At 51.7% G+C, this 26,977-nt stretch overlaps 3 protein-coding genes across 3 annotated transcripts; 1 reads left to right on the top strand and 2 right to left on the bottom strand.

The window, feature by feature from the left end:
• Positions 1–5,474: 5,474 nt before the first annotated feature.
• On the top strand, positions 5,475–6,842 carry ENH_00056660 (hypothetical protein, conserved; the record flags this gene model as incomplete). The annotated part of the gene is made up of 1 exon (XM_013581693.1): positions 5,475–6,842. The coding sequence occupies one exon, from the start codon at positions 5,475–5,477 to the stop codon at positions 6,840–6,842; it is 1,368 nt and encodes a 455-aa protein (XP_013437147.1).
• A 14,397-nt stretch (positions 6,843–21,239) lies between these two features.
• Positions 21,240–22,445, bottom strand: ENH_00056650 (hypothetical protein, conserved; the record flags this gene model as incomplete). The annotated part of the gene is made up of 2 exons (XM_013581692.1): positions 21,240–21,533; positions 21,936–22,445. 2 exons carry the CDS (start codon positions 22,443–22,445, stop codon positions 21,240–21,242), a joined length of 804 nt encoding a protein of 267 aa, XP_013437146.1.
• Positions 22,446–25,699: 3,254 nt separating this feature from the next.
• Positions 25,700–26,977, bottom strand: ENH_00056640 (hypothetical protein; the record flags this gene model as incomplete). Its single annotated transcript, XM_013581691.1, has 2 exons — positions 25,700–25,889; positions 26,794–26,977. Coding segments are annotated over 2 exons (374 nt in total), but the record flags the coding sequence as incomplete, so codon positions are not given.

Below are 26,977 nucleotides of genomic sequence, written 5' to 3'. Positions count from 1 at the left end.
CCCCTGGGGCCCCCCCCTGGGGCCCCCCCTGGGGCCCCCCCCTGGGGCCCCCCCTGGGGCCCCCTCAGGGGCCCCCCCAGGGCTAATTAAAGGGGGGAATTGCTGCAGAAGAAGTTACGGGTCTTTTGCAGCAAATGCTGCAGCAGTTTGGCCCAGAAGAGGAAGCCAGGGGCCCCCTGGGGCCCCCGGGTGCCTTCTGTAGTTTGTGGAATTCGCTTTAATTGTTCTTCTTTTACATTTTTTACCTTTTTGTTTCATTTGCATGCAAATATTCACTTTAATTAATTTAATTAACTCAAAAAGGGAACATTCTGCAAAAATTTGATTTATTTTGGCTTTCTAGGCAGCTGGGCAAACTCCCACAGCGCCAGAGGCAGCAAAAGCTGCGGCACTCCGAAGTGCAGCAGCAGCAGCAGCAGTAGCAGCAGCAGCAGCAGCAGCAGCAGCAGCAGCAGCAGCAGCAGCAGCAGCAGCAGCAGCAGCAGCAGCAGCAGTTTGGGTTCTTTTTGCTGCAGGCTTTTGGTTCTTCTTGGTCTTAAATGCCTTTATTCCAGTGTCAGTGAGGTTTAGTTCAACATAAACTTAGTCTAGAGTTCAAGGCTTCATTTGCTGTGCAGTGGATTCCACAGGAATCCTGCGCTAAGCTTGCTGCCAGCTGTCTGCTGCTGCTGCTGCTGCTGCTGCTGCTGCTGCTGCTGCAACTGAGCACTTAGCAGCAGCAAAAATTCAAAAGTCTTAATGGGGGCTCCTGCTGCTGCAGCCAGCCCCCGCATGCCTCCTACCTGCAGGGCTGTCGGGGAAGAAAGCCGCGACAATTTTGGCCTTTGAATTTTCTGAATTTTGCGAATTTTGAGTTTTTTGAACTTTTAAAATATTAAATTTTCTAAATTTCGCAAATATTAAAAAGAAAAAGGAACTCTTTGGGCCGCTGAGTTGGGGTTTGGCCGTGCGCTGCCGACGCGGTCACCTGCGGCGCCCGGAGCTGATCTTCGGAAACTTTGGAGTTTTTCTCGATTTTTTTGCCTTTTTTTGATTTAAATAACTTTTATTTCATTTTATTTCATTTTTAATTCTTTAATTTCATAAAAAAAGACTTTTTGGCCTCCGGAAACTCAGAAAACGGCTCCGTTCATGAATTGCTCAGCGCAACTCGCACACAGTGCTCGTGATGCGCGCGGCTGCGAAATTGGCTGCTAATTTCCTTCTATTGCAATTAATATTCTTAATTTTGGGTTTATAAATACAAATATAAATATAAATATAAACATAAATATAAATATAAATATAAATGTAAATATAAATATTAACATTAACATTAATATTCATATTTATATAAATGAAGACTTCAAAAGGATGTGAGTAGGTTTAGGTCTTGGGGGCTCTTTCTGAACTTGAACAGAATTCACCTCTATGCTGCAGCAGCAGCAAAACGGCCACATTCTGTGGGCATGCTGCTTCACTAGACACATATTTCCTGCTGCTGCTGCAGCAGAAGCTGCAGCAGAAGCTGCTGCTGCAGCAGAAGCTGCAGCAGCGGAACTTGTTCAGTTGACTGCAGCAGCATTAACAATTTGGCATTTTTAATATCGAAAGGCTTTAATTGGCAAAATGCAATAAATGCAATTTATTAAAGACTTTGAATAAGAAAAAGTTTATCTGGAAAATTAAATTTAATAAAAAACAATTTAAAAGAATAATGCAAAGTTTTCCACAAGACATGCAGCACTGCAGCTGGAGAAACAAAACCTGAATAGATAAGCAGCTGCAGCACTTTGGCCACAAGACACAGAGCAGCCCTTTCCGGAAACAACTGCTGCTGCTGCTGCTGCTGCTGCTGCTGCTGCTGCTGCTTCTGCTGCTGAAGCTTTAATCGAATTCGTTGATATTATTCTTGAAGAGTGCAGCCAGCAAACGCCTCGGAATGATATTAGGAGGCCCTGCTGCTGCAGCAAAGCAAGCTGCTGCAGCAAAACGAGCTGCTGCAGCAAAACGAGCTGCTGCAGCAAAACGAGCTGCTGCAGCAAGACGAGCTGATGCAGCAAGACGAGCTGCTGCAGCAAAGAAAGCTGCTGCAGCAAAACAAGCTGCTGCAGCAAAACGGGCTGCTGCAGCAGCCCGTAGGCTCTGAGGCGGCTCCCAGCGAGCTGCCAGTGCAGCAAAGCGCTGGAATTTGCACTTGTTGGCTCAAAACTTGGAAAATAAAAGCATTTATTAATTAAAATATTAAAAAGGAAACATATTTATTGAGTTTTATTGGCATTTTCCGGAAAAAAAGAAAGATTTTCGTCCAAAAATGAAGCAAATGCGAGGGAAATAAAAACCCCGCCGCGGGGTTGGTGTAGTGGTTATCACGTCTGCTTTACACGCAGAAGGTCGCGGGTTCGAACCCCGCACCCCGTACTTTGAATTATAAATTAAATTAATTAAAATGCAAGAATTAATTTAGTTTAAATGTTTAAATTAATTAAATTAATTAAATTAATTAAATTAATTTAAATGTTAATGCTTAAATTAATTTAAATGTTAATGTTTAAATTAATTTAAATGCTTTGTGTTTCAATTTATTCGAATGTCTACCAATTATGAATTAAATTAATTAAAATGTAAGAATTAAATTAGTTTAAATGTTTAATATTTAAATTAATTAAACTAATTTAAATATTTAATGTTTAAATTAATTTAAATGCTTCGTGTTTCAATTTATTCGAATGTCTAATCGCTTCTGGGTAACTCGAAATAAAATAGTTGAAGTAAAATTGTTTGCAGCTTTTGAGTTATTTTAAATTTTAAAATTTATTTTTAATTCTGAATTAAATGCTGCTTCATAAAAGACTTATTCTGCAATTATTTTATTATTTTTCAAATGCTTATTGGCATTTATTAATGGCAGTTATTAATGGCAGTTATTAATGGCAGTTATTAATGGCAGTTAATAATAATGGCAACTATAAATGGCAATCATAAATGGCAATTATTAATGACAATTATTAATGGCAGTTGTTAATGATGGCAACTATAAATGGCAATTATAAGTGGCAATTATAAATGGAAATTACATTTATAAATGGCAATTATAAATGGCATTATTTTCTTAACCAGCAGCTCTTAGTCTCCAGATTTGCCTGAGACATTTATTTTAAATATTTAAAATATTTACAATTCTGAAGTGGCATTTAACTGCTGCTTCGCAATTTAATTCTTTTTGAAGTTTATTTGCTGCAGTGGAATTATTTTATTTCATTTTTGAAGATTAATTTGCCTCAAAGTTTTGTTTAAAAGGCTCAATTGAAGGTTTTATTGAACAAAAGATTTAAATAAAAATAAAATTCTTTTCTTTCACAACTTCGACACTTTTTGCTGCTGCTGCCAACTGCTGCTGCAGCAAACTGCTGCAAGCCGTGCAGCTGCAGCTCCACTTGAAAGGGAAATAGATCATTTATTTATTAATTTAACATTTATTATTTATTTATTTATTTATTTATTTATTTATTTATTTATTTATTTATTTATCTTCACAGATGAACTTGGCTGGAGCTGCATCAAAATACGGCTAAGACGGAATGACTTTGGGGATTTATAGTTTTCATTTTTATTCGAAATAAAATCTTTTTGAGTTTTTAATTCTTTTTAATTTGCTTTTTGTCTTTATTAAAACTGGGCCAGCTAAGTGGGCCTGTGGGGCTTTAATTATATTCTTTTTTTCCCCATCTTGGCTTTTGTGTCTTTGCTGCAGCAGCAGCTTTCTATTCGCTGCTGTGTCTCTGCTGCAGCAGCAGCTTTCTATTGGCCTTTGCGTCTTTGCTGCAGCAGCAGATTTCTATTCGCTGCTGTGTCTTTGCTGCAGCAGCAGCTTTCTATTCGTCTTTGTGTCTTTGCTGCAGCAGCAGATTTCTATTCGCTGCTGTGTCTTTGCTGCAGCAGCAGCTTTCTAGTTGCCGTTGTGTCTTTGCTGCAGCAGCAACTGTTTATTCGCTGCTGTGTCTTTGCTGCAGCAGCAGCTTTCTATTCGCTTTTATATCTTTGCTGCAGCAGCAAATTTCTATTCGCTGCTGTGTCTTTGCTGCAGCAGCAGCAGCAGCTTGCAGCAAGTTCTTCTAATGGCAATTGGGCGATGCTGCAGCAGCAAAGTTTGCGAAGAAGAAGACACAAGACCAGCAACAAAAGGCAGCAAATTCAAATAAAGAAACCACAGGGAGGTTGGGCCTTTTTCTTTGCTGCTGCTGCCACTCCTTGAATGGTTTATTATTTAATTATAACTTTTAAACTTTAATTATAATTTAAAAAAAGTTAAAATTAAAACTAAAGTCCCTTTTAAGCAGCCAAGCTGTGCTTGGGTCAGCTGTGCAGCCACCGTGAGGTGTCTGGTGAGCTCGTTCGGCCTTTTCAGTGCATGCAGCACGCAGCAGCATCTTTAAACTGATCAATTAAAAGAAAAAGGCATTTTATTTGATTAATTTAATGCAAATATTTCATTTAATTCAAAGATTGCAGCAAAAACGAAGAACTTCCGCCACTTTCCGCACCCCGCCACCCCCTCAGCGCCAGCTCTGAGGTGTACAGACAGTAGAACCGCACTGCTTGTCCGTCGTAAAAGGCAGCGAAAAGGATTTAAAATGCAAATTAGTTTTTAATTTGATGTTTGATTTAATTTTAAATGAATAAAAAAGTGAATGTCACTTGGTGTAGTGTTATTTCCTGCAAGGATTTGTGCAGCTGGGCAGCAGTGTGTGTGTGCGCCGCTGCACACACTGCACCTTCTTGCGCTGCATTCGGGCCAAAAGTCCGCAGCAAATCAATAATTGAAACAAAAAATAGAAATAATAAATTATTTTGAATTTTATTTTTCTCAATTTCCGCGAAATGGCGCAAAAAGCCGGCGGGTTGCACTGGGTTGCTGAGGTGTATGGACACCTCGGCTCCAGCGCAGGACTGCCGCCTCCCCTGTGCGTCGCCTCCGCAGAAAAGGATTTCCAGGGCCGATTTCCGAAGTTTAAACTGCATTAAAAAGGTATTTTTGAGAAGATATTTATGAAGGAGTTCTTTGTTTCTGGACAGGAGTGGATTTGGTAGAATTTTGCAAAGAGTTCTGCAGAAAGAAAGGCCGAGAGAGCTGCGCCGGCGGGACTGGCGGCGGCGAGCCCAGCCGGGCTGTCTCGACAGCTGGCGGGGCGCGGAAGTCCAAACTTCGAATTAAATGGCAAATAAATATAAATTAGAAATAAATAAATGCAAAAAGAATTATAATTTGGAGTTGGAAAGGAGTTTCGGCGGCCGCTGGCACTTGTGCATGAGAGGGTGACCATCCCGGGGCTGCGGGCGGCGCGCAGCAGCGGCTGCTGCGCCGCAAATTGCGTTTTTTCGCAATTAATTTAATTTAATTTAATTTAATTTAATTTATTTTATTTTATTTTTCATTTTCTTCTTTATTTTCCCCTTTTTGCCTCCAACTGGCCCTCCAAAGCGCCTCCGGCCCCATGGCGACGGCGGCGCGGGGGGCGCCCGCGCGGCGTCTGTACACCCCAGCGCCCGCGAACCCCCAGCCCCTCCCAACTGCCTCTTCGCACTTTTCTTTTTCTTTGGAAAGTCCGGAGTATTTGTCTGGCTACGGGGGCCCCCTGGAGGGCCCTTACGCGGCGTCTTGGGGGCCCCCGGGGCCTCCGGGGGCCCCCGCGGAGCTGCAGCAGCAGCAGCAGCAGCAGCAGCAGCAGCAGCAGCAGCAGAAGGCCTGGGCCTTCGAGGGGGCCCCCAAGGGCTCTTTGCTGGGCCCCCGGCGCAGGGCCATTTTCCGGTCTTCGGTGTTTGCTGCAGTGGCGCTGCTGCTGTGCCTGGGGGGCCTCAAGGCCGCGCAGCAGCAGCGGCAGCAGCAGCAGCAGCAGCAGCAGCAGCAGCGCGTCGCCGCCGCCGCTGCTGCTGCTGCTGCTGCTGCTGCGGGGGACGCAGACGCGCAGCGGTGGGCGGAGACGCTGGCAGCCAGCGCAGACGAACTGCAAGTGACTTGGAAAAGAGTTTCTCGAGAAGTTCGCGAAGTTTTTTCGGAGAACTTTTCTTCTTTAGCAGCTTTTTCAGAAGACTTTGGAGAGCGGGAGGCGCTGCTGCTGCTGCAGCAGCAAACGGAGGCCATCTGGGGTTTGCTGCCGCGCGAGGGCGCCTCGGAGGCGCAAAAAACGGAGTTTTTGCTGCAGGCGAAGCTGCAGCAAACCGTTTGCTGCGCTGCAGCAGCAAGACTCCGCAGCCTCGCTCAACTTGCTGCTGCAGCAGCAGCAGGGGGGCCCCCCGTGGCGCTGCTGGGGGGCCCCCCGCCGCGCTTTGGGTTGGCTTTGCAGGGGCCCCGAACTGCGACTTTTCGCGAGTTCCTGCTGCTGCTGCCGCAGCCCGCAGCAGCAGCAGCAGCAGCAGCAGAAGCAGAAGCAGCAGCAGCAGCAGCAGCAGCGGGGGAGGAGGCGGTAGTGCCTGCGGAAGCTGCGGAGAGACTCGCGGGGCTGCTGCAGGCCGAAGAAAAGTACTTGGAAAATGAAAAGTGGATTTTGGAAAAGTTTAATTCCATCAAAAGTTTGTTGGAGTTGGGATTTTGGGAAAGAAGTGCAGAAATTGAGGAGTTTGTGGGGTTTTTGGAGCACCGAGAAGCCTCTTTGGAAAAAGAAAAGATCTTTTTCGAAAGTTTTTTCCAAGTTTTGCCAAACTTGAAAAAAAACTGGAAAAGAAATGAAGTGGAGAGGCTTTGCCAGCAGCTGTGGGCGCAGCAGCAGGGACGAGCTGCGGATACACTCCGTCAAAAAGTGGAAACTGCCAAACTTTCTTTTTCCGAAAACTCCCCTTTTGCTTCTGCTCTTTTCCTTCTTTAGAGCTTTCCAATTAAAATAAAAACTCTTTTTTCGAATCCGCCGCTCTTTTTTATCCCAGCGGCTCCCCAACGCCGCAAACGCGGTGTACGTACACCCCAACTTGCGCCCGCGCGCCGGGTGTACGTACACCCCAACTCGCGCCCGCGCGCCGGTGTACGTACACCCCAGGAGCGGCGCCGAAACGCCAGTGGTTTTCATTTGTTGTTTTCATTTGTTGTTTTCATTTATTGTTTTCATTTATTGTTTTCATTTATTGTTTTTTGCTTTTCCAACTCGTTTCTCTCGCGAGAAACTGTTTTATCTTTCGGCGCTTCGCTGCCAGTTCCCGCTGCTGCTGCTGCTGCAGCGCAGCAGCAGCTTAGACCCGCCCACTCTCGAGTTCCCCTCGAGTTTCCCGAATTAACCACTTTAAATGAATTCTAATTAATAAATTTAAATAAATAAATCAATTAATGCACAAATTAATGCATTTTGTTGCACAGAAACTGCTGGCAGCTTCGATTTGCACAAATCGAGCACTGGGAACACTGGGCGGTGGTCTTGGAGTGTACGTACACTGCAAGTTCCGCGGCTCTCTCTCCCAAACTTGAACTCCAAAAAGCTTTTCAGAATTTATTTCCAAAAATAAAATTATAAAAATGAAATAATGAAATAAACTCTTCAGTCTTTTTGTTTGCGCGGTGGAGGCGGGAGCTGGGGCTGGTCTGGTGTCTAGGGAGGTGTCTGAACAGCCTGCGGCGACCGCGGCGCAGTTCGAACCATTTTGAACTCTTTTTTCGAGAAAATAATTTAATTTTAAATCAAAAAAAGTGTTTAAAATGATTTTTATTTATTTAATTCAAAAATAATCTCCAAATTCTTCAATTCCGAAAAGTAACACCCCCGGGACCCGCGCCGCTCAGGTGTCTAGACACCCCGGCCTCCTCTCACCACCGCAGACGAAACGCGCGAAAGAAATAATTGTTTTAATTCAAACATTTTAATTTAATTTAAATTTAAAATCTTTTATTTAAAATAAATTCAGAGATCAATTGCGAAACATTTTACCCTCTCCAGCCCAAGACACACAAGCTGTGCACACCAAACCCCAACCTAAACCCTAAACCCTAAACCCTAAACCCTAAATCCTGAACCCTAAGCAAAGCTGAATTTTGTGGATTGAATTAATTTGTTTATAATTAATTATTTTAAATTTTGTTCTAAATTTTAAATGAAATTTTAAAAAGAGAAGCTGCTGGTGTTTGGCATTTCTCGTCTCGAAAAATAATTTTAATTTAATTACTTTCAAGATTTATATTCTGCAAATTGTAAAATGCAAAAGTTATATATAAATTAAATTAAAATTAAATTAAATTAAATTAAATTAAATTAAATTAAATTAAATTAAATTAAATTAAATTAAATTAAATTAATTAAATTAAAATCTTTTCAAAATCAACAAATGCAGCAGCTTCTCTCCTGCAGCAAGCTGGAAACAAGTCCGGTGCGTGGCTAGCTAGCTGCAGCAGCAGCAGCAGCTGAAGCAGCAGCAGCTGCTGCTGCAGCAGCTGGCCAAAACAGAAGGGCTTTGCTGCTGCTGCAGCTGCAGCAGCTAGCCAAAACGGAAGGGCTTTGCTGCTGCAGCTAGCTTAGATAAGCAGCAGCAGCTAGCTGAGACAAGCAGCAGCAAAGAGCTAAGACAAGCAGCACCAGCTAGCTACGACGAGCAGCAGCAGCAGCAGCAGCAGCAGCAGCAGCAGCAGCAGCAGCAGCAGCACTTTTGCGATTCTTCTCATTTCAAGTTGCTGGCAGCAAACTAAACGTTTTGAGAAGCTTTAAACGGACTATTTATTGAATGAAATATATCTTTTTTGATTTCTTTTAAAGATATTTTAAATTCTTTTTTATTATTTTTAATTTGAAAAAAGAAATAAACCTTTTAATCTTTTTCGCTGTTTGCGAGAAAACCTGTTCAGTGGTGACCTGCTGCACTTCTGCTGCAGTTTGCTGCAGCAGCAAAACGAACAAAAAGATCTTTTTAGTTTCTTTTTAAAAGATCTTTTTAATTATTTTAAAAGATCTTTTTAATTTATTAAAAAAGATCTTTTTAATTTATTTTAAAAGATCTTTTTAATTTATTAAAAAGATCTTTTAATTTATTTAAAAAGATCTTTTTATTTAATTTTAAAAGATCTTTTAATTCATATTTTGAATTTCTTTCATCTGCAAGTCTTCTGGTCTTTCTGTTCCGCTGCTGCAGCACAAATCAGCCGCTGCGATTTTAGCTGCTGCGCTTTTACCTGCTGCCTATTTGCTGCTGCTGCTGCTGCTGCTGCCGCTCCCGCTGCTGCTGCTGCTGCTGCCGCCCCCGCTGCTGCTGCTGCCGCTCCCGCTGCTGCTGCTGCTGCTGCTGCTGCTGCTGCTGCTGCCGCTCCCTCTGCTGCTGCTGCTGCTGCTGCTGCTGCTGCTGCTGCTGCAGCTCAGCGGATGGGCAGGCTGAGCTCCCCGTCCTCGAGGAGTTGTTCTTTTATGAAATTAAGAAAAAGTTCTCCAATAAAATCATAACGAGGGTTTAGATCGTCCTGAGTTTGGGGCTGGGAGGGGTGGATCATTCGGGCGCTGGCGGCGGCGGCGGCCAGTGCAAGAAGGAGGGAAACTGCGGAAAATTGGAGTTTCATTCTCGTTTTTGAAGGAACTTGCGACGAATTTGCAAATCAAATGCAAAATTGAACTCTTTTGATCCAAGATTTCCCTTTTTTAGACGAGTTTTAGCGGAAAAATGAAGAAGTTCAACACTTGTGCAAGTTGCTGCTCCCACCCGGCGCGCGCGGCTGCTCGCGCGACGCAGCCACGATAGGTGACCTTCGGGGCTTGAACTCCTCAAAACGCTTTTATTTGTCGATTATTTTAATTTAATTTCTTTTAATTTATTTTAATTTATTTTAATTTCTTTTAATTTGTTTTAACGGATTTAAAAATCCTTAAAAAGCTCAAAAAACGCGAAGCTTCGCCCTTCTTTCCTCAAGAACCAGTTCGTGTGCTGCAGCCGGAGCTCAACCAGACCATCAAAAGAACTCATTTAGCACTTCAAAAAGCATTTCTTTTGCTTTTAAACTCTTTATTTAATTCATTTCTTTTTATTTATCTTTTTATTTATTTTTTTCTGTTTATTTATCTGCCATATACGCGTAATTCGCGCGAGTTGCAACTTGCTGGCCGCACTCGCTCCAGGTGACCTCTGTGCAAGTGCAGCAGTTTACTTCTCTCTTTCGCTTTAAGAATTGGAAATTGAATTTGAATTGTGAAATTAAATTTGAATTAAAAAATTAAATTTAAAAGAACATTTAATTGCCTTTTTCAAGAGCTTTCTTTCCAACACGGAGTTCCATTTCAAGAGTTGTTCGGATTTCATACCCGCCCGGTGCAGCTCTGCGGGTGTTTTGCAGGAATTTTGGAGTCAAAAATAGATTTATTTGAATAATATTTGAATAATAATTCAATAAGAACTTCCTAATAATTAAATTAAAACAAATTAAGCAATTTATCTGCAGCATTTCCCTCCGCACGAGCCCTTATACTGGCTTTTCTTCTTTGCATTGCTGCAGGCTTTTAGATGAAACGTGAACTTCTTCCGTTTTTCAAAGTGGAATTGCGCTGTAATGACACCATTTATTTTGCTTTTTAAATCACTTTAAGTTGTTTAATAATTCCATTTTTAATTTTAATTCAAAAAGCCAAAAGTTTTAGGAAGAAAGACATTAGAAACGGGTTTTGTGCAATTCAGCAGAACCATGTGAGGCACTGCCGGTTCAAATGCAACAACTTGATCTAATTCAGTTTAAATATCTTTTTTAATTTGGTTTTATATTTAAATTCAAATTTATAAAATCAAATTAAATGAATTTATTTCCTTTTTCTTCTTTCCACTTTCTTCTGCAGCCCTCAGTCGCTTTCCGCCTCTTCACCGTTTTCCCTCTTGCAGATCTCTTCGGTTTCTTTTTGAGTTTCTTTGATGCGCTCCAGCACAATCTCCAGCTGCAGCAGCAAACCCTAAACCCTAAACCCTAAACCCTAAACCCTAAACCCTTGGCCGTATACCCTAAACCCTGACCCCTGCAGCGGGGCCGTGGGGCGGCCTACAGAGCGCTCGCGCTCTAAGCCTAAAGTTCAAGCCGTTTAGGGTTTAGGGTTTAGAGTAATCTCTTCCGAGCTTCTATTGCCGTTTAGGGTTTAGGGTTTAGGGTTTAGGGTTTAGAGTACTCTTTTCCGAGCTTCCACCGCCTCAGGCACCATTCTGCTTAAATGAGACTCAACTGTCGTCCTTAGCTGCTGCAGCAAATCATTCCTGAAAACCATCAAAGCACGCCCCAAACCCTAAACCCTAAACCCTAAACCCTAAACCCTAAACCCTAGACCTTGAACCCTAAACCCCAAACCCTAGGCGTGCGCGCTGAGCCCTGGCTTTCGAGGCCTCTGGAGTGCACGCCTTTCGCTCTCGGCGTACATGGTGGGGCCCCTATAGTCGAGGGTTTAGGGTTTAGGGTTTAGGGTTTAGGGTTTAGGGTTTGGCTGTTAGAAATTCACCTTCTTTTGCTCTGGGGGCTAAACCTCTGCAGCAGCGGCAACGCCCGCTCTAAGCAAGAAGCCTGTTTTTCACTAAGTTCGATTTTGCGCTCCAGAGACGCGTCCCCCCGAGTCAGTTCCGCCTGCACGCAAACCCTAAACCCTAAACCCTAAACCCTAAACCCTAAACCCTAAACCCTGAGGCTTACGCCCTGGGTTGGGCAGAGCCAAGCCCCAGGAGGGTCGCACTGCAATCTTTGGCGCAAGCTGGCGCCCGCCTTTCTTTCTGCGGGGCATCCAAAGGGTTTAGGGTTTAGGGTTTAGGGTTTAGGGTTTAGGGTTTCCTTGCCTCGAGGGAGCGGAACTCCTTGAGCCAGCTGTAAACCGCCTCCGCGGGCTTGCCAGCCTTCAGCAGCAAAACTCCGTAAACCCTAAAAAGTTCGGAGGAGTCTGAGATGTGTTGCGTTAAGAAGTGGAGGCAGCTGAGGGTTTGGCGCAAAACCCCAGCAGCAACCCCCTGCTGCTGCTGCTGCTGCTGCTGCTGCTGCTGCTGCTGCTGCTGCTGCTGCTGCTGCTGGGGTGTACAGACACCCTCCCGCTCCAACTTGAACAAAACCAACTGCTCCAAGAAGGAATAAATCCAGGGGTCTATGTGCGACTTCTGAGGGGTCAGCAGGCCAAAGCGCACGCGGAAAATCGAGGGTTTAGGGTTTAGGGTTTGGGGTTTAGGGTTTAGGGTTTGGGGTTTAGGGTTTAGGGTTTGGGGTTTAGGGTTTAGGTCTCGCGCCGCAGCGGCTGGCACTGAAAGGGGCCAGGGCTGGACAAGGTGCCTAGGGCCAGGCCGGATGCAGCACAGGTTGGCTGCAGCAGACCCTAAACCCTAAACCCTAAACCCTAAACCCTAAACCCTTTCATGCGGGGGCGTTTACGCCCACTGCCCCGACCCCCTAGAACTCCGAACCCGCAGCAGCTGCTGCTAAACCCCAAGCCCTCGTTGTGGAGCCTCTAGGCGGGGCGCGGGGGCGGCGGGGGGTTAGGGACAGGTTGGCTGCAGCAGACCCTAAACCCTAAACCCTAAACCCTAAACCCTAAACCCTTTCATGCGGGGGCGTTTACGCCCACTGCCCCGACCCCCTTGAACTCCGAACCCGCAGCAGCTGCTGCTAAACCCCAAGCCCTCGTTGTGGAGCCTCTAGGCGGGGCGCGGGGGCGGCGAGGGTTTAGGGTTTAGGGTTTAGGGTTTAGGGTTTAGGGTTTGGCGGACTGCGTTGATCTCGACGAGGGCCCGCAAACCCCGAGCTATGGTTTGCACATCTCTTAAACGAACTGAAACCGAAATTAGGGTTTCCCAAACCCTCCAGTTTTCCCTGCGGTGTTTTGTGGCTTCCAGAATGCACTGCTGCGCGGCTTGCCACGCTTCGCGCTGCGCCACAAACCCTAAACCCTAAACCCTAAACCCTAAACCCCAAACCCTAAACCCTAGGGCGGGCACTGAGAAGCGCGGCAGAGTCCTCCGGCGAGTGCAGCGAGAGCCGGCGCCGCGCCGCGGCCCTCCCGGCCGTGCGCACTGCGCCCCAGGACCTAGGGTTTAGGGTTTAGGGTTTAGGGTTTAGGGTTTAGGGTTTAGGACTTTGCAGTGAACTGCCGCGAGGTTCGCCCAGGCCTCCCCGTCTTGAGGCTCGATGGCCACGACGCGGGCGAAGGCCAAACGGGCCTCGTCGAACTGCTGCTGCTGCATGCAGCAGCAGCCAAGAGAAAACCAAGTTGCTGCATGCAAACAGTTTGCTGCTGCTGCTTGCTGCAGTGCAGCAGCAGCAGCAGCAAACTGCCCGCGGGCCAGCTCCAGCCGCCCGAGGCCCCGCTGCGCCCGCGCGTACCGCCGCCGCGACAGGTCCCTGCGCACCGCGCCGCAAACCACAAACCCTAAACCCTAAACCCTAAACCCTAAACCCTAAACCCTAAACCCTAAGCTGCACACGAGAAAGACCCAGCCAGTAAGGTGTGCGGGGTTGGGGAACTTGCAACTGCTGGCGACAAGGCAGTTCAAACCCTAAACCCTAAACCCTAAACCCTAAACCCTAAACCCTAAACCCTAAACCCTAAACCCTAGAGCCAAACCCACCAGGCCTGGTTGTAAAGGCTTTTCGCTCTTTCGGGGTTTTGCTGAACTTCCAAATCCGCCAAAGTGCACAAAAGATGAGGGGTGGGTCGAACGGCTATTTGCTTCTCCAGCTAAGCCGCACGCACTCCAAACCCTAAACCCTAAACCCTAAACCCTAAACCCTAAACCCTAAACGCTGCACGGCTGCTTCAAGCGAAGAAAGGGCGCAGACCGCAGGGTCTAGGGAGACAGCTGCTCCACTATAGTTTGAGATGTTAGGCTTTAGGGTTTAGGAGTTGATGTCGAAAATTAGGGTTTAGGGTTTGATTTAAAATTAGGGTTTAGGGTTTGGAGTCTAGGGTTTACGAGATCTCGAGCATCTGCCCGGCGGTCTGCAGCAACAAGACAGTCAGCAGCTTCTTCCCACATCTGCAGCTCCGTGAACTTCTCAGCTGCCTGAAGTCCAAAACCCAAAACCCTAAACCCTAAACCCTAAACCCTAAACCCTAAACCCTAAACCCTTTAACCTGAGTCCTGTTTTCAGTTGCGGCTGTTGAGAAAGCCAAGTAGGCCAAACCCTAGAAAGGCAGCAAAGCGTTTCTAACAATAAAACCCTAGACCTTCTTTGAACCCCCTAAACCCTTGACCCTAAACCCCAAACCCTAGATCCTTAACCCTAAACCCTAAACCCTAAACCCTAAACCCTTAACCCTAAACCCCAAACCCTCAGCAATAAGTCCCAAACCCTCAGGCTCACTGTGATGGTGGCTCCGATTCGCATCATCCGCATACCTGCAGCAAAACGCCGCGTCGAAGACCCTAAACCCTAAACCCTAAACCCTAAACCCTAAACCCTAAACCCTGAACCCTAAACCCTAAAACCTTAATCGCGTCGCGCCTAAAGCTTGTCTCAGCCGCTTTCAACAAACCCTCAGCTCTATATCCCAAACCCCGAGCCCTCAACCCCCCTAAACCCCAAACCCTAAACCCCAAACCCTAAACCCTAAACCCTAAACCCTAAACCCTAAACCCTAAACCCTAAAATGTGTATTGTTCTTACCAACTTCCCGCTGCAGTTCCCACCAGCTATGGAGGTCCACCGCAAACAGCAGATTGAAGAGGCGGATGGGCGCCGGGGGGTCCGCGTCTGCCAGCGAAACCCAAACCCTAAACCCTAAACCCTAAACCCTAAACCCTAAACCCTAAACCCTAAAGGGTATTCCAGACCGTGGAGCCCGCTGCGGGGTCTGCAGGTGTTTTCAGCAAAGGCGTAGAGGGCTCGGGGGCTCGCTGCTCCGCGCAGCTGGCGCGGCGCGCAGGGCCTAGGGTTTAGGGTTTAGGGTTTAGGGTTTAGGGTTTACCGTCGAGCTGCTCCCTGAGGGCGTGCAGCTGCAGGCAAGCCCTCTCCACAGTTTTGCTGCGGTGAAACTCCGTGCTGCAGCGCAGCAGCAAAGCAGCAGAAAAGACGGCCCAGTCTGGGGCCAGCAGCAGCCCCTGGGCCTCAGCAGCAAACTCTGCAGGCTGCTGCTGCTGCAGCGCAGCCACCCGAGACGCGAAGTACGCCTTGCTGCTGCTGCTGCTGCTGCTGCTGCTGCTGCTGCTGCTGCTGCTGCTGCTGCTGGGGGACAGCGGGTCCGAGGAAGGCAGCACTAGCGCGCGAGACACCACAGCGCCAACCTCCTCCAGGGCCAGAGGGTCGTTGCCTGGGATTCCACAAACCCTAAACCCTAAACCCTAAACCCTAAACCCTAAACCCTAAACCCTGATGCTCAGCCGTAAGCTGCTGGGGTAGACTCGAAGCCTTCACCACCACAACAGAGAACACTGATCGCGGCGCTGTGGCAGGCTACCCCTCCAAACTCTAAACCCTAAACCCTAAACCCTAAGCCCTAAACCCTAAACCCTAAACCCTTACATGGGCTGCTTTCTATAAGGGCTTTTGACTTAGCGAGGAGCAGCGCTTGCTCTACCACCCCCAGGGGCCGCTCGAAGGCATCCCAGTCAGCTCTGCAGCACAACCGCAAACCCTAAACCCTAAACCCTAAACCCTAAACCCTAAACCCTAAATGCCCAGCTTGTCCAAAAGCAAGGCGCCGGAGGCCCTATGGTTGGCCCCTTAGGGTTTGGAGTTTCAAACTGGGGCTGAGGGTTTTGCAGCACCGAAGCATCTCCCCAGCAAAATTGAATCTACAGCCTAGGGTTTAGGGTTTAGGGTTTAGGGTTTAGGGTTTGCCAACCCCTCAGAAAGCTTGGGCCTCTCCATAATATCTGTGTCTTCCCGCACATCTTCCAAACGCCACAGCCGGCGTGGGGGGCCCCCCAATTCATTTGGGGGCCCCTCAGGGGCCTCTGAACCCTCTTCGGGGGCCCCCGGGGCCTCTGAACCCTCTTTGGGGGCCCCTGAACCCTCTTCGGGGGCCCCCAGGGCCTCTGAACCCTCTTTGGGGGCCCCTGAACCCTCCTTGGGGGCCCCCGGGGCCTCTAAACCCTCCTTGGGGGCCTCTAAACCCTCCTTGGGGGCCCCCGGGCCCCCTGAACTGTCCTTGGGGGCCCCTAAACCCTCCTCGGAGGCCCCTAAACCCTCCTTGGGGGCCCCTAAACCCTCCTTGGGGGCCCCCGAGGATCCTTTGGGGGCCCCGGGGGCCCCAACGAAGGCCTCAGTGGTGGGGGGAACCTCAAGCGTGGAGGGCTGCTGCTGCACGCTGCTGTTGCTGCTGCTGCTGCTGCTGCTGCTGCTGCTGCTGTTGTTGTTGTTGCTGCTGCTGCTGCTGCTGCTGCTGCTGGTTTTGCTGTGCCCCAAGAAGGGGCCCTCCATAGTGGGCAGCAGCCTGGGCGCGGGGAGGGGGGGCCCCTCGGTGGGGTCCTGGGGGGCGCCTGCTGCTGCTTCGGGGGGGCCCCCCGGGGCCCCTGCTGCTGCTGCTGCTGCTGCTGCTGCTGCTGCTGCTGCGGGGGCCCCCCTGGACCTTCTGGAGGCCCCCACAACCAGCTGCGGCAGCAGCTGCTGCTGGTACTTGCGGCGGACCCCGGGGGCCCCCGTGAGGGTGAACTCCACCCCGTAGGTCTCGCAGGCCATGCCTAGCAGCAACGCCCAAACCCTAAACCCTAAACCCTAAACCCTAAACCCTAAACCCTAAACCCTAAACCCTAAACCCTTAGATCTAGTGGTGACTCCGGGGGTTTTGCTGGGCTTGAGTGTGAAGTGGAAAGACCAAACGGCAGTGAAGCCTTGAGCGCAAAAGCTGCTGCACTGCCACTGCTCAGGAATTAGGGTTTAGGGTTTAGGGTTTAGGGTTTAGGGTTTAGGGTTTAGCGCTGACTGTTGACGGCGTCGAAAACCTCCACCCGACCCAAAACCGCCAGACGGAGCCCCAGCTCCAGCAGCAGCAGAGTCTTATCCCGAATTGTCACTGCAGCGCAAACCCTAAACCCTAAACCCCAAACCCTAAACCCTAAACCCTAAACCCTAAACCCTAGACTACAGAACCGTCAGGCTGCAGTCCTTCGTTGAGTGCGCCCTCTCATTAAACTCGCTTAAACCCTAAAATGAAGCCGTAAACCCTTAACCCTAAACCCTCAGGGCCAAGGGGGAAAACCCTAGACCCTCATGCCCAAGAGCTAAACCCTAAACCTAAACCCTAAAGGCCAAGAGCTAAACCCTAAACCCTGAAGGCCAAGAGCTAAACCCTAAACCCTCACTCCAAGAAGGATCTGGCAAGAGGAAGGCGAGGTCGATGACGTTCGAGTCATTTGCTGAGTAGCGCAGCAGCAGGGGCCTGGGGCAGCAGCAAAATCCTGGCTTGCTGGCCCGGCAGCAAATCTCCCAAGTCTGTCTGCAGCTGCCTTTTTGCTGCTGCTGCAGCAGACCCCACATCTGCTGCCTGCAGCAGAGACTCGAGGGTTTTGGCCTCGAGGGAGAAGCAGCTGAAGCTCTCGGGCAGCAGCTGCGCGCACCAAACCCTAAACCCTAAACCCTAAACCCTAAACCCTAAACCCTAAACCCTCGACCCGGGCGCAGCAAGGCGCGCAGCGCCCTCGACACCGCCCCACGCAGCTGCGTCGCCGCCCTAGGTTTAGGCTAGGGTTTAGGGCTAGGGTTTGGGGCTAGGGTTTAGGGTTTAGGGTTTACCTTGAGCTGCTGAAGCACTGCAGCAAAGTCAAAAAGTGCTGCTGCCACCAAAGAAGGGGCCAGGGCCCCCCTAAGGGCCCCCGAGGCCCCACCCCCAGCCCTTAAAGACCTCTGCAGCAAAAAGGCCGCGCGAGAGCTCCACACAAATGCACTTAAGGGCCCTTCAAACCCTCCACCTAGTACCCCTAGGGGCCCCCCGGGGGGCCCCCCTGGGGGCCCCCCTGGGGGCCCCCCTTGGGGGCCCCCGGGGGGCCCCCCGGGGGGGCCCCCTGGGGGGCCCCACGTGGGGGCCCCACCTGGGGTAGCCGCAGGGGCTTCCCCAGGGGATTCCCCAGGGGCCCCCTGGGGGGCCCCCAGGGGGGCCCCCCAGGGGGCCCCCAGGGGGGCCCCCTGGGGGGCCCCTGGGGGGCCCCCCAGGGGGTCCCCCCTGAGCTGTGCAGATTTAAGAAAGGCAAATATGAGGCGGGCAAACCAAAGGTAGGCTGAAGCCCGGACGCCTTCATATACCGCCTGCACACAAACCCTAAACCCTAAACCCTAAACCCTAAACCCTAAACCCTAAACCCTAAACCCTGAACTCCAAGCAGTAAAGCCTAAACCCTAAACCCTAAACCCTAAACCCTGGGCCCTTAGTCCAATGCGCATCTTCTGAAGTTCGATGACGCTTCCTGCCGTCTTGCGAACGCGGGCCCAGTGGCACACAGGGATTAGGGTTTAGGGTTTAGGGTTTAGGGTTTAGGGTTTGTACCTCGCCGTCGACGGTGAGCATGGACTCGAGACTTTTAATCCTTTTTAGGGTTTGCAAAGTGCCTTCTGTGGGGTCTCCCAAGCAGCAAAAGTCCTTCAAGTTGCTTTCGCAGTAGCAGCGTTTTTGTTTTGCTGCTGCTGTTGCTGCTGCTGCTGCTGCAGCAGCAGCAGCAATGGCCTCCTCCCGCGGGCAAAGGCCGCAGTAGTAGCAGCAGCAGCAGCAGCCCTCCGCCGCCGCTGCTCCCGCCGCTGCTCCCCCTCCTGCTGCTGCTGCTGCTGCTGCTGCTGCTGCTGCTGCTGCTGCTGCTGCTGCTGCTGCTGAGGGTTTAGGAGGGTATAAGTCTGGGTGTTTTCGCTTCCCCTCTTCTTCGAGCTTCAGCTCCAGCAGCTCCGAGGCCTTTGAAGGCCCGAAAGGGGGCCCCGTCAGGTTCGCCTGCACCCAAACCCTAAACCCTAAACCCTAAATCCTAAACCCTAAACCCTAAACCCTAAACCCTAAACCGTTGAAGAACCCTGGGCCCGCAGCCCTCACAGTGAACTCCACGGAAGCCGCGAGCGCCGCAAGCCTTCCGCGCCGCAGCGGCGGAGCTGCTTCGAGCTAGGGTTTAGGGTTTAGGGTTTAGGGTTTAGGGTTTAGGGTTTACCTGGGAGAACACCAGCAACCCAGCCACGCCCAGCAGCATAAGACTTCTGCTTCTCAAGGCAATCAGCAGCGGGGGGCCCCCGCAGCAGCAGTTTGCTGCTTCTGCCATGAGGGCCCCTTCAATATCAAAAGGGGGCCCCCCGGGGGGCCCCCCAGTACCCTTTTCCTGGGGGCCCCCTTGGAGACCTACACACACTCGAGGGGACCCCTTGGGGGCCCCCTTGGGGGCCCCCTTGGGGGCCCCCTTGGGGGCCCCCCTCTGCACTCTCAAAAGCCCCTTGGGCCCCCAGGGGGGCCCCCTGGGGGGCCCCCTGAGGGGCCCCCTGGGGGGCCCCCTGGGGGGCCCCCTCGGGGGGCCCCTGGGGGGCCCCCTGGGGGGCCCCCTCGGGGGGCCCCTGGGGGGCCCCCTGGGGGGCCCCCTTGGAAAGTGTGTAGAGATATTTGTGTGCGAAGCCTCTTGTGAAGATGGAGCGCCAGCGGCAGCGGCGAAGCCAAAGACACAAGTCGCAGAAGTGGGCCAGTTCTGGGGCGCAGCAAACCCTAAACCCTAAACCCTAAACCCTAAACCCTAAACCCTAAAACCTAGGCCCTAGACCTTAGGGCGTAGGGACTTGGTTTCTGAGGGCTGGAAAAGGGGATCTACAGGCGGCGCGGGAGAAGGGGGCAGCGTGGGAGCCCGCTAGGGTTTAGGGTTTAGGGTTTAGGGTTTAGGGTTTGCACCTTCGCGGACAAGAGAAACCTCCTGAGGGTTTAGGGGGCCCCCAGATAAAGCCAACTCCACTGCAGACACTAAAAACCCTAGGGCCCCCCGGAGGCCCCTGAGGGACCTGTGGGGCCCCAGCAGTTCTGCTTCGACCCTCCAGAAGGCCAGCCCCAGATCTCCCTGCATCCTCAAACCCTAAACCCTAAACCCTAAACCCTAAACCCTAAACCCTAAACCTGGGCCTGCGGGCAAGCCGCTGAGCGGGGCTTCGAGCCCTGAGGGGGAATGCAGAAGAGAAGACCTGCCGAAGGCTTCTTTAGACTTCAGGGTTTAGGGTTTAGGGTTTCGGGTTTCGCAGCTAGGGTTTAGGGTTTAGGTTTTGGGGCAGGGTTTAGGGTTTGGAGGAGCCCGCAATTCAGTCAAACCCTAATGGAATAAAACATCAAACAAAAGCTACAAAATTAATTTTATTTTCATATTAACAATTGCAGAAAACCCTAGGGGCCCCTTGCTGTGGGGCCCCAGCAATGAAGGGCCCCACAGGGGCCCCCCGGGGCCCCCAAGGGCCCCCAGGGGCCCCCGGGGGGCCCCCTGGGGGCCCCCCAGGGGGCCCCCTGAGGGTGGGGCCCCCCGGAAAGTTTTAAATGGAGCAAATACTGTTTATAATGCGAGAAAATGCAGAATTAAATTATTTAAAAATGAAAAAGTGAATTAGGAGTAACAGAGGCAGTGCAGGCTTGAGGTGTCTGTACACCCCAGCGCGTGCAGCGAATGAGCGGTCGCGGGAGTTTTTGCGAATTTGTTTGTTTTGAGTTTAAAATGAATTATTGTTTTATTATTTGAATTAAATTGAATAAATTGTTTAATATTTCGGACAAATTGTTCAATATTTCGAATAAACTGTCCAGTACTATGGAGGTTTGGCTATTGTTTGCCTCCCGAGTTGGCCAACGCGCAAATGCCTCTGCAGAAATATATTTCTTGTTCCACTTTCCTCGAATTTCTCTCCAAACATAAATTAAATTTGTTTTAAAATGAAAATAATAAATGCTTTTGCGAAAATAAATTCAAATTACTTTCAAATGCACCTCCAGACATCCACCGAGCGGACTGGGAAAAGAGCTGGGGTGTACGTACACCCGAAGACTGAAGAGCACCTGCATGCGTTGACTCACTGCACTTGCATACTTTTATTTCATTTATAAATCTATTTGAATATTTACAACTTTTTACCTTTAAAATATATTTATGAATTTAACAACTTTTAATCCATTTGTTTGTTTGTTTGCGCCTAACAAGAAAAGCAAATCCGCAGCTGCAGCCACAAAAAAGCTGCGTGAGCGCCGCTGCGAAACCCTAAACCCTAAACCCTAAACCCTAAACCCTAAACCCTAAACCCTAAACCCTAGGCACGTGGGCAAAGGCTGCTAGTCATTGCTGCTGCTGGTGCCGCTGCTTCTGCAGCAGCACCAGCAGCACCTTCAGCAACTTGAATGCGTCTGCGTCCCTACTGCAAGTCCTGCAAACCCTAAACCCTAAACTAGGGTTTGCAGGATGTGCTGGTGAGGGTCGTAGGGTTTGTGAGTCGTAAACCTCATTTGCCAATTATAAGGCAAATAAGAAACCCTCACACCCCCAAACAGCCGCCTGAAGCCTCCCATAAGCACTTCTGTCACGCTGCTGCCACTGCTGCTGCTGCTGCTGCTGCTGCTGCTGCTGCTGCTGCTGCTTGCTGCTGCGGGGTGGGCAGCAGGCTCCTCTTCTTCCAGCAGCTGCTGCAGCAGCTCGCTTTGAGAAGCCTCCAGATATGGCAGCAAAAAGGTCAGAACCTGCAGCAGCAAGCAGGAGAGAGCTGCCAGCAGCACTGCAGCAGCAGCAGCAGCAGCACAGACGGCGGTAGCAGCAGCAAGAGCAGCAGCAGCATCAGCAGCAGGAGCACCTCCAACTGCAGCAGAAGCAGCGGCAGCAGCACGATCTGTAGTATGAGTCCCGCAGTTGCTGCAGCGTGACCAGCAGCAGCAGCAGCAGCATGACCAGCAGCGGCAGCATGACGAGCAGCAGCAGCAGCAGCAGCGTGACCAGCAGCAGCAGCAGCAGCAGCACAACCAGCAGCAGTAGGGTGACCAGCACCAGCAGCAGCAGGGTGACCAGCAACAGCAGCAGCAGAAGGAGCAGCAAGACCAGAAGCAGCAGCAGCAGCAGCAGCAGCAGCAGCAGCAGCAGCAGCAGACCTCCTTTTTGCTGCTGCCAAAGTCTCCTTCGAACCACTTGAAGATGCTGCTGAGGAAAACAGTTTTTTCAAAAATGCAAAAATTCGAAGAAGACGAAAGAAAGGCCCGAGTCGCCAGCGCCAGCTCCTCCTGTTCATCAGCAGCAGCAGCAGCAGCAGCAGCAGCAGCAGCAGCAGCAGCAGCAGCAGCAGCAGCAGCAGCAGCAGCGGCAGCAAATAAATAATAATAAATAAATAAATAAATATATAAATAAATAATGAATTGGTTAATTAGTGAACTGGATTTTCTACTTGCTTGCATGACGCGAAAGGTACGGGAGATAAGCAGCAGCAGCTGCAGCAGCAGCTGCAGCAGCTGCTGCAGCAGCTGCTGCAGCAGCAGCAGCAGACACGCAGCGAGCGGCAGAGCCCCCGTTGCCCGCCAGCAGCAGCAGAAAGGCAGCAGCAGCAGCAGCAGCAGCAGCAAAAATGCAGCAGCACAGATAAAACGCCGGCAATATAGTAGAAGCATCAGCAGACCAGCAGCAACATTACTATGGCAGCAGCAGCAGCAGCAGCAAAAGCGCGGCGGCAGCAGCAGCAGCAGCAATACTGCAGCAGCAGCAGCAGCAGCAGCAGCAATACTGCAGCAGCAGCAGCAGCAGCAGCAATACTGCAGCAGCAGCAGCAGCAGCAGCAGCAGCAACTAACATCTAGCGTCTCTGCATGATAAATTCGAATTGGAGGAGAGCTGACGCAGCCGAAACTGACAGCAAAGTGAATGCGAGGGTCCACCTGAACGCAAACCCTAAACCCTAAACCCTAAACCCTAAACCCTAAACCCTAAACCCTAAACCCCACGGTTTTGGCCGCGAGTCCGCGTCGCTGGTCCGCGAAAATGAAGGGTTTGTGGAGGGCCCAGGGGGCCCTTTTGTTGGCCCTCAAAACTCCATTTAAAAGTTCATTTAAACTCCAGCGAAAACCCCCGACGCAAACCCTAGACCCCCAGAAGAAGCGTTGGCGCTGCAGCAAACCCTCGGGCACGCCGGCCTGCGCGCAAACCCTAAACCCTAAACCCTAAACCCTAAACCCTAGCCCTGCCCGGCGGCAGGCGCGCCGGGCCTGGGCCCGCGCCTCAGCGCCCCGGAAACCCCAAACCCTAAACCCTAAACCCTAAACCCCAGCCCCGCACGCCCGCCCAAACCCGCGACGCGCGCAGCGCGCGGCCGCCGCCCAAACCCTAAACCCTAAACCCTAATTTAGGGTTTGCTCGCCTGCAGCAGCGCCAGCGTGTGCGCCAGGTTGAAGAGGTTCAGGAAAAAAGCCAAGTGCTGCTGCTGCTTCTCAAAAGAAAATAAAATGGTGGTTTGCAATTCGCAGCAATTCAAAAACACTTGCAGACACCGCGGGTCTGTACAGACACCCCGGCTCTCCACCACGCCCCCCGCGCTGTGCGAACCCTGCCAAAACCCAAACCCCAAACCCTAAACCCTAAACCCTAAACCCTAAACCCTAAACCCTAAACCCTAACCCTGGAGGCTGAAGGCTGAAGGCGGAGGGCGGAAGGCTGCAGCAAGGGGGCCTGAGGGGGCGGCGCTGCTGCGGCGGGCGCGGCGCCGCGGGTTTAGGGTTTAGGGTTTAGGGTTTAGGGTTTAGGGTTTACGAGGAGGTCGAGGGTTTGGCGCAGCAAGTACTCCACGAGGGGCAGCGGCTCTGCTGCGGGTTTTGTCCACTTAAAGAGAAAATTCGAAACTGCTGTTTGCTGCTGCTGCTGCAGCAGGAACTTTCGGGTGTACGTACACTCGAACGCAGCCACCCCACACTCCGGCACTTCCCGCAGCACTTCCAGCTCCAGCAGCTGCTGCCCCACCTGCACGCAAACCCTAAACCCTAAACCCTAAACCCTAAACCCTAAACCCTAGACCCCGCAAACCCTACGGCCGGGCGTGCTCTGCACCCACGCCCAGTGAACCCTAGACCCTCGCAAACCCTAGGACCCCGCAAACCCTAAACCCTAGCAAACCCTAAACCCTAGCAAACCCTAAACCCTAGCAAACCCTAAACCCTAGCAAACCCTAAACCCTAGCAGGGGCACAGGAAGCAGCAGCGCGCAGAAGGCCCTAAAGCCTCGGGGTTTGGCAAAGGGCGGGCCTGGAGGGCCTGGGTGCGCATCAGGGTTTAGGGTTTAGGGTTTAGGGTTTAGGGTTTACGTAGACCGCGTCTTCCTGGCTGATAGAAAGGGCCTTTTGAATTGCTGCTGCTGCTGCTGCTCCCGAAATGCTGCTGCCGCTGAGGGCCCCCGAAGCAGCTTTTGGCAGTGCAGCAACAAACCGCGGCAGCAGCTCGCAGAGGCCAATTTCGCGGTAAGCTGCTGCTGCTGCTGCTGCTGCTGCTGCTGCTGGCGCTGCTGCTGCTGCTGCTGCTGCTGCTGTGGGCTCGGCTGCTGCGCCGCCCGTGCCGGAGGCCCCTGCTGCTGCTGCTGCTGCTGCTGCTGCTGCTGCTGCTGCTGCTGCTGCTGCTGCTGGCGGGCTGCGGCAGGGAACGCGAATGCTTGCAGCATATAAGGGGCCCCTGAGACACGCGGACAGCCACACAGCTGCTGCTGCTGCTGCTGCTGCTGCTGCTGCTGCTGTGACGAGTGTTTCTTATCCTATAGCAGCAAGGGCTGCAGCACTTGCCAGGGCAGCAGCAGGTGCAGCAGCAGCAGCAGCAGCAGAAGCGACTGCTGCTGCAGAAAAGCAGCCATTCACTGCCCATAAAGAGGCAGCAGCAGCTGCAGCACCCAGCGCCGGAATGCGCAGCAGCAGCAACAGCAGCAGCAGCAACGGCAGTGCAGCAGCAACAATTGCCGTAAGGCCGAAACAGCAGCAGCAGCAAGAAGCCCCACTACAGCAGCAGCAGCGGAAGCCACGAAACGGCAGCACGCGCTGCAGCAGCAGCAGCAGCAACGCCCCAGCCGCAGCAGCAGCAGCAGCAGCAGCAACGCCCTGGCGGCAGCAGCAGCAGCAGCAGCAACGCCCCAACGGCAGCAGCAGCAGCAGCAGCAACGCGCCAGCGACAGTAGCAGCAGCAACAGCAGCAGCAGCAGCAGCAGCAGCTGCTGCTGCTGCTTACCTTTGCTGCAGCAGCTTCACTTCCTTTTCTCTCTTCTCGAGCTTCAGGGCCTTTGAAATGGCCAAGCTGGACTCCCTGCTGCTGCGGCTGCGGCGCTCATGCAGGTACAAGTGCTGCTGCTGCTGCTGCTGCTGCTGCTGCTGCTGCTGCTGCTGCTGCTGCTCGGAGGTTCCTCCCTCGTCGTCATCTCCTAAGATCAGGGTCACGCCGTCGTCAAGCACGAGCTGCTGCTGCTGCTGCAGCAGCATCTTGAACTGCTGCTGCTGCTGCTGCTGTTGCTGCTGCTGCTTCGGTTGCTGCTGCGGCGGTTGTTGCTGCTGCTGGGGCAGCAGCAACGGATGCCCCAGCAGCAGACACTCCCTCAGCATGAAGGGCTGCTACGGCTCTGCGCACCTTTGCTGCTGCTGCTGCTGCTGCTGCTGCTGCTGCTGCTGCTGCTGTTGCTGCTGCTGCTGCTGTTGTTACGTCTGGATCTAATGCGACAGCGGAAGCAAGCCTCTTTGTCTTGCAGCAGCTGCTGCTGGCATTGCCTTTGTTGCTGCCTTTGCTGCTGTTGCTGCTGCCGCCCGTGTCTTCGATGCTGTTGCTGCTGCTGCTGCTTTGCTGCTGCCGCTGCTGCTGCTGCTGCTGAAGGAGCTGCTGCTAACAGCCTCCCCTTAACAACTGCCTCAGCTACGGCTCTGGGGGATGCGTGGACTGCCGTGCTGCTGCTTGTTGCTGCTGCTGCTGCAGTTGCTGCTGCTGCTGCTGCGGGTGCCGCTGGTCCTGCTGCTTCTGCTGCTGCTTGCTGCAGTGTTGTGCGGCTGCTGCTGCTGTTGAGGCCTCTGCGTCTGCTGCTGCTGCTGCTACCGCAGAAGACAAGCTGAAATTCAGTGTGCGCAGTCACCGCAGCAGCAGCAGCAGCAGCAGCAGCGGCAGCAGCAGCAGCAGCAGCAGCAGCGAAAACACAACACTCTGCTGCTTCACAGCTATCTATGTCCCGCAAATTAAGACTTTAAGTTTTATTTTTAACAATTAAATGTGTATTTTCATAATAAGCCGAGTGGGTGGCAGCAGCAACGACCGCGGTCGAAACAGCAGCAGCAGCAGCAGCAGCAGCAGCAGCAGCAGCAGCAGCGGCAGCAGCAGCAGCTCCGCTGCCGCTGTTGCCGCTGCTGCTGCTCCGCTGGAAGGGGGCAAGCAAATGAAAGGAAAAGTATTTTGGCTGCAGTTCGCAAACCTCAAACCCTAAACCCTAAACCCTAAACCCTAAACCCTAAACCCTAAACCCGCAGCTTCTGAGCCATCGCAGCCGCGACTTGCCATCGGAGAGGTCTTGAGACCAGGCCCGCGTTGGCAGCAACAGCAGCAGCAACAGCAGCAACAGCAGCAGCAGCAGCAACAGCAGCAGCAGCAACAAAAGACAACCAGCAGCAGCAGCAGCAGCAGCAGCAGCAGCAGCAGCAGCGCGGTTTGCTGCAGCGTTGTCTTGAGCGTCCCGCTGCGTCAACTCGCTAGCGGTGGACCTCGCGGCCGTCGCCGCCCCAACCCCAAACCCCAAACCCTAAACCCTAAACCCTAAACCCTAAACCCTAAACCCTAATGGACCCCGAGGCCTTCCCGCTGCTGCGGGTCACTCTCCTCGGCTCCAGCAGCAGCGGGAAGACCAGCATAGCCGATTGCTTCGTAAACAATGTGCAGGACAGGACTGCAGCGCCCCCCAGCACGCAGCTCCCCAGGTAAACCCTAAACCCTAAACCCTAAACCCTAAACCCTAAACCCTAAACCCTAGGCCCTGGTCCCTCGCCCGCGGCTGCGCGGCGGCGCAGCCGCGGCTGCGAAGCAAGCGGCGCCAAGCGCGTTCTTGCTGCTGCCAAGGCCCCATCCGCCGCTGCTGCTGCTGCTGCTGCTGCTGCTGCTGCTGCTGCTGCTGCTGCTGCTGCTGCTGCTGCTGCAGTTGCTGCTGCAGTT

This window comes from Eimeria necatrix, genomic scaffold (assembly GCF_000499385.1).
Source record: "Eimeria necatrix Houghton genomic scaffold, Enh_scaff471, whole genome shotgun sequence".
Lineage (NCBI taxonomy): Eukaryota > Apicomplexa > Conoidasida > Eucoccidiorida > Eimeriidae > Eimeria > Eimeria necatrix.
This window is presented reverse-complemented; position numbering and strand designations above follow the sequence as displayed.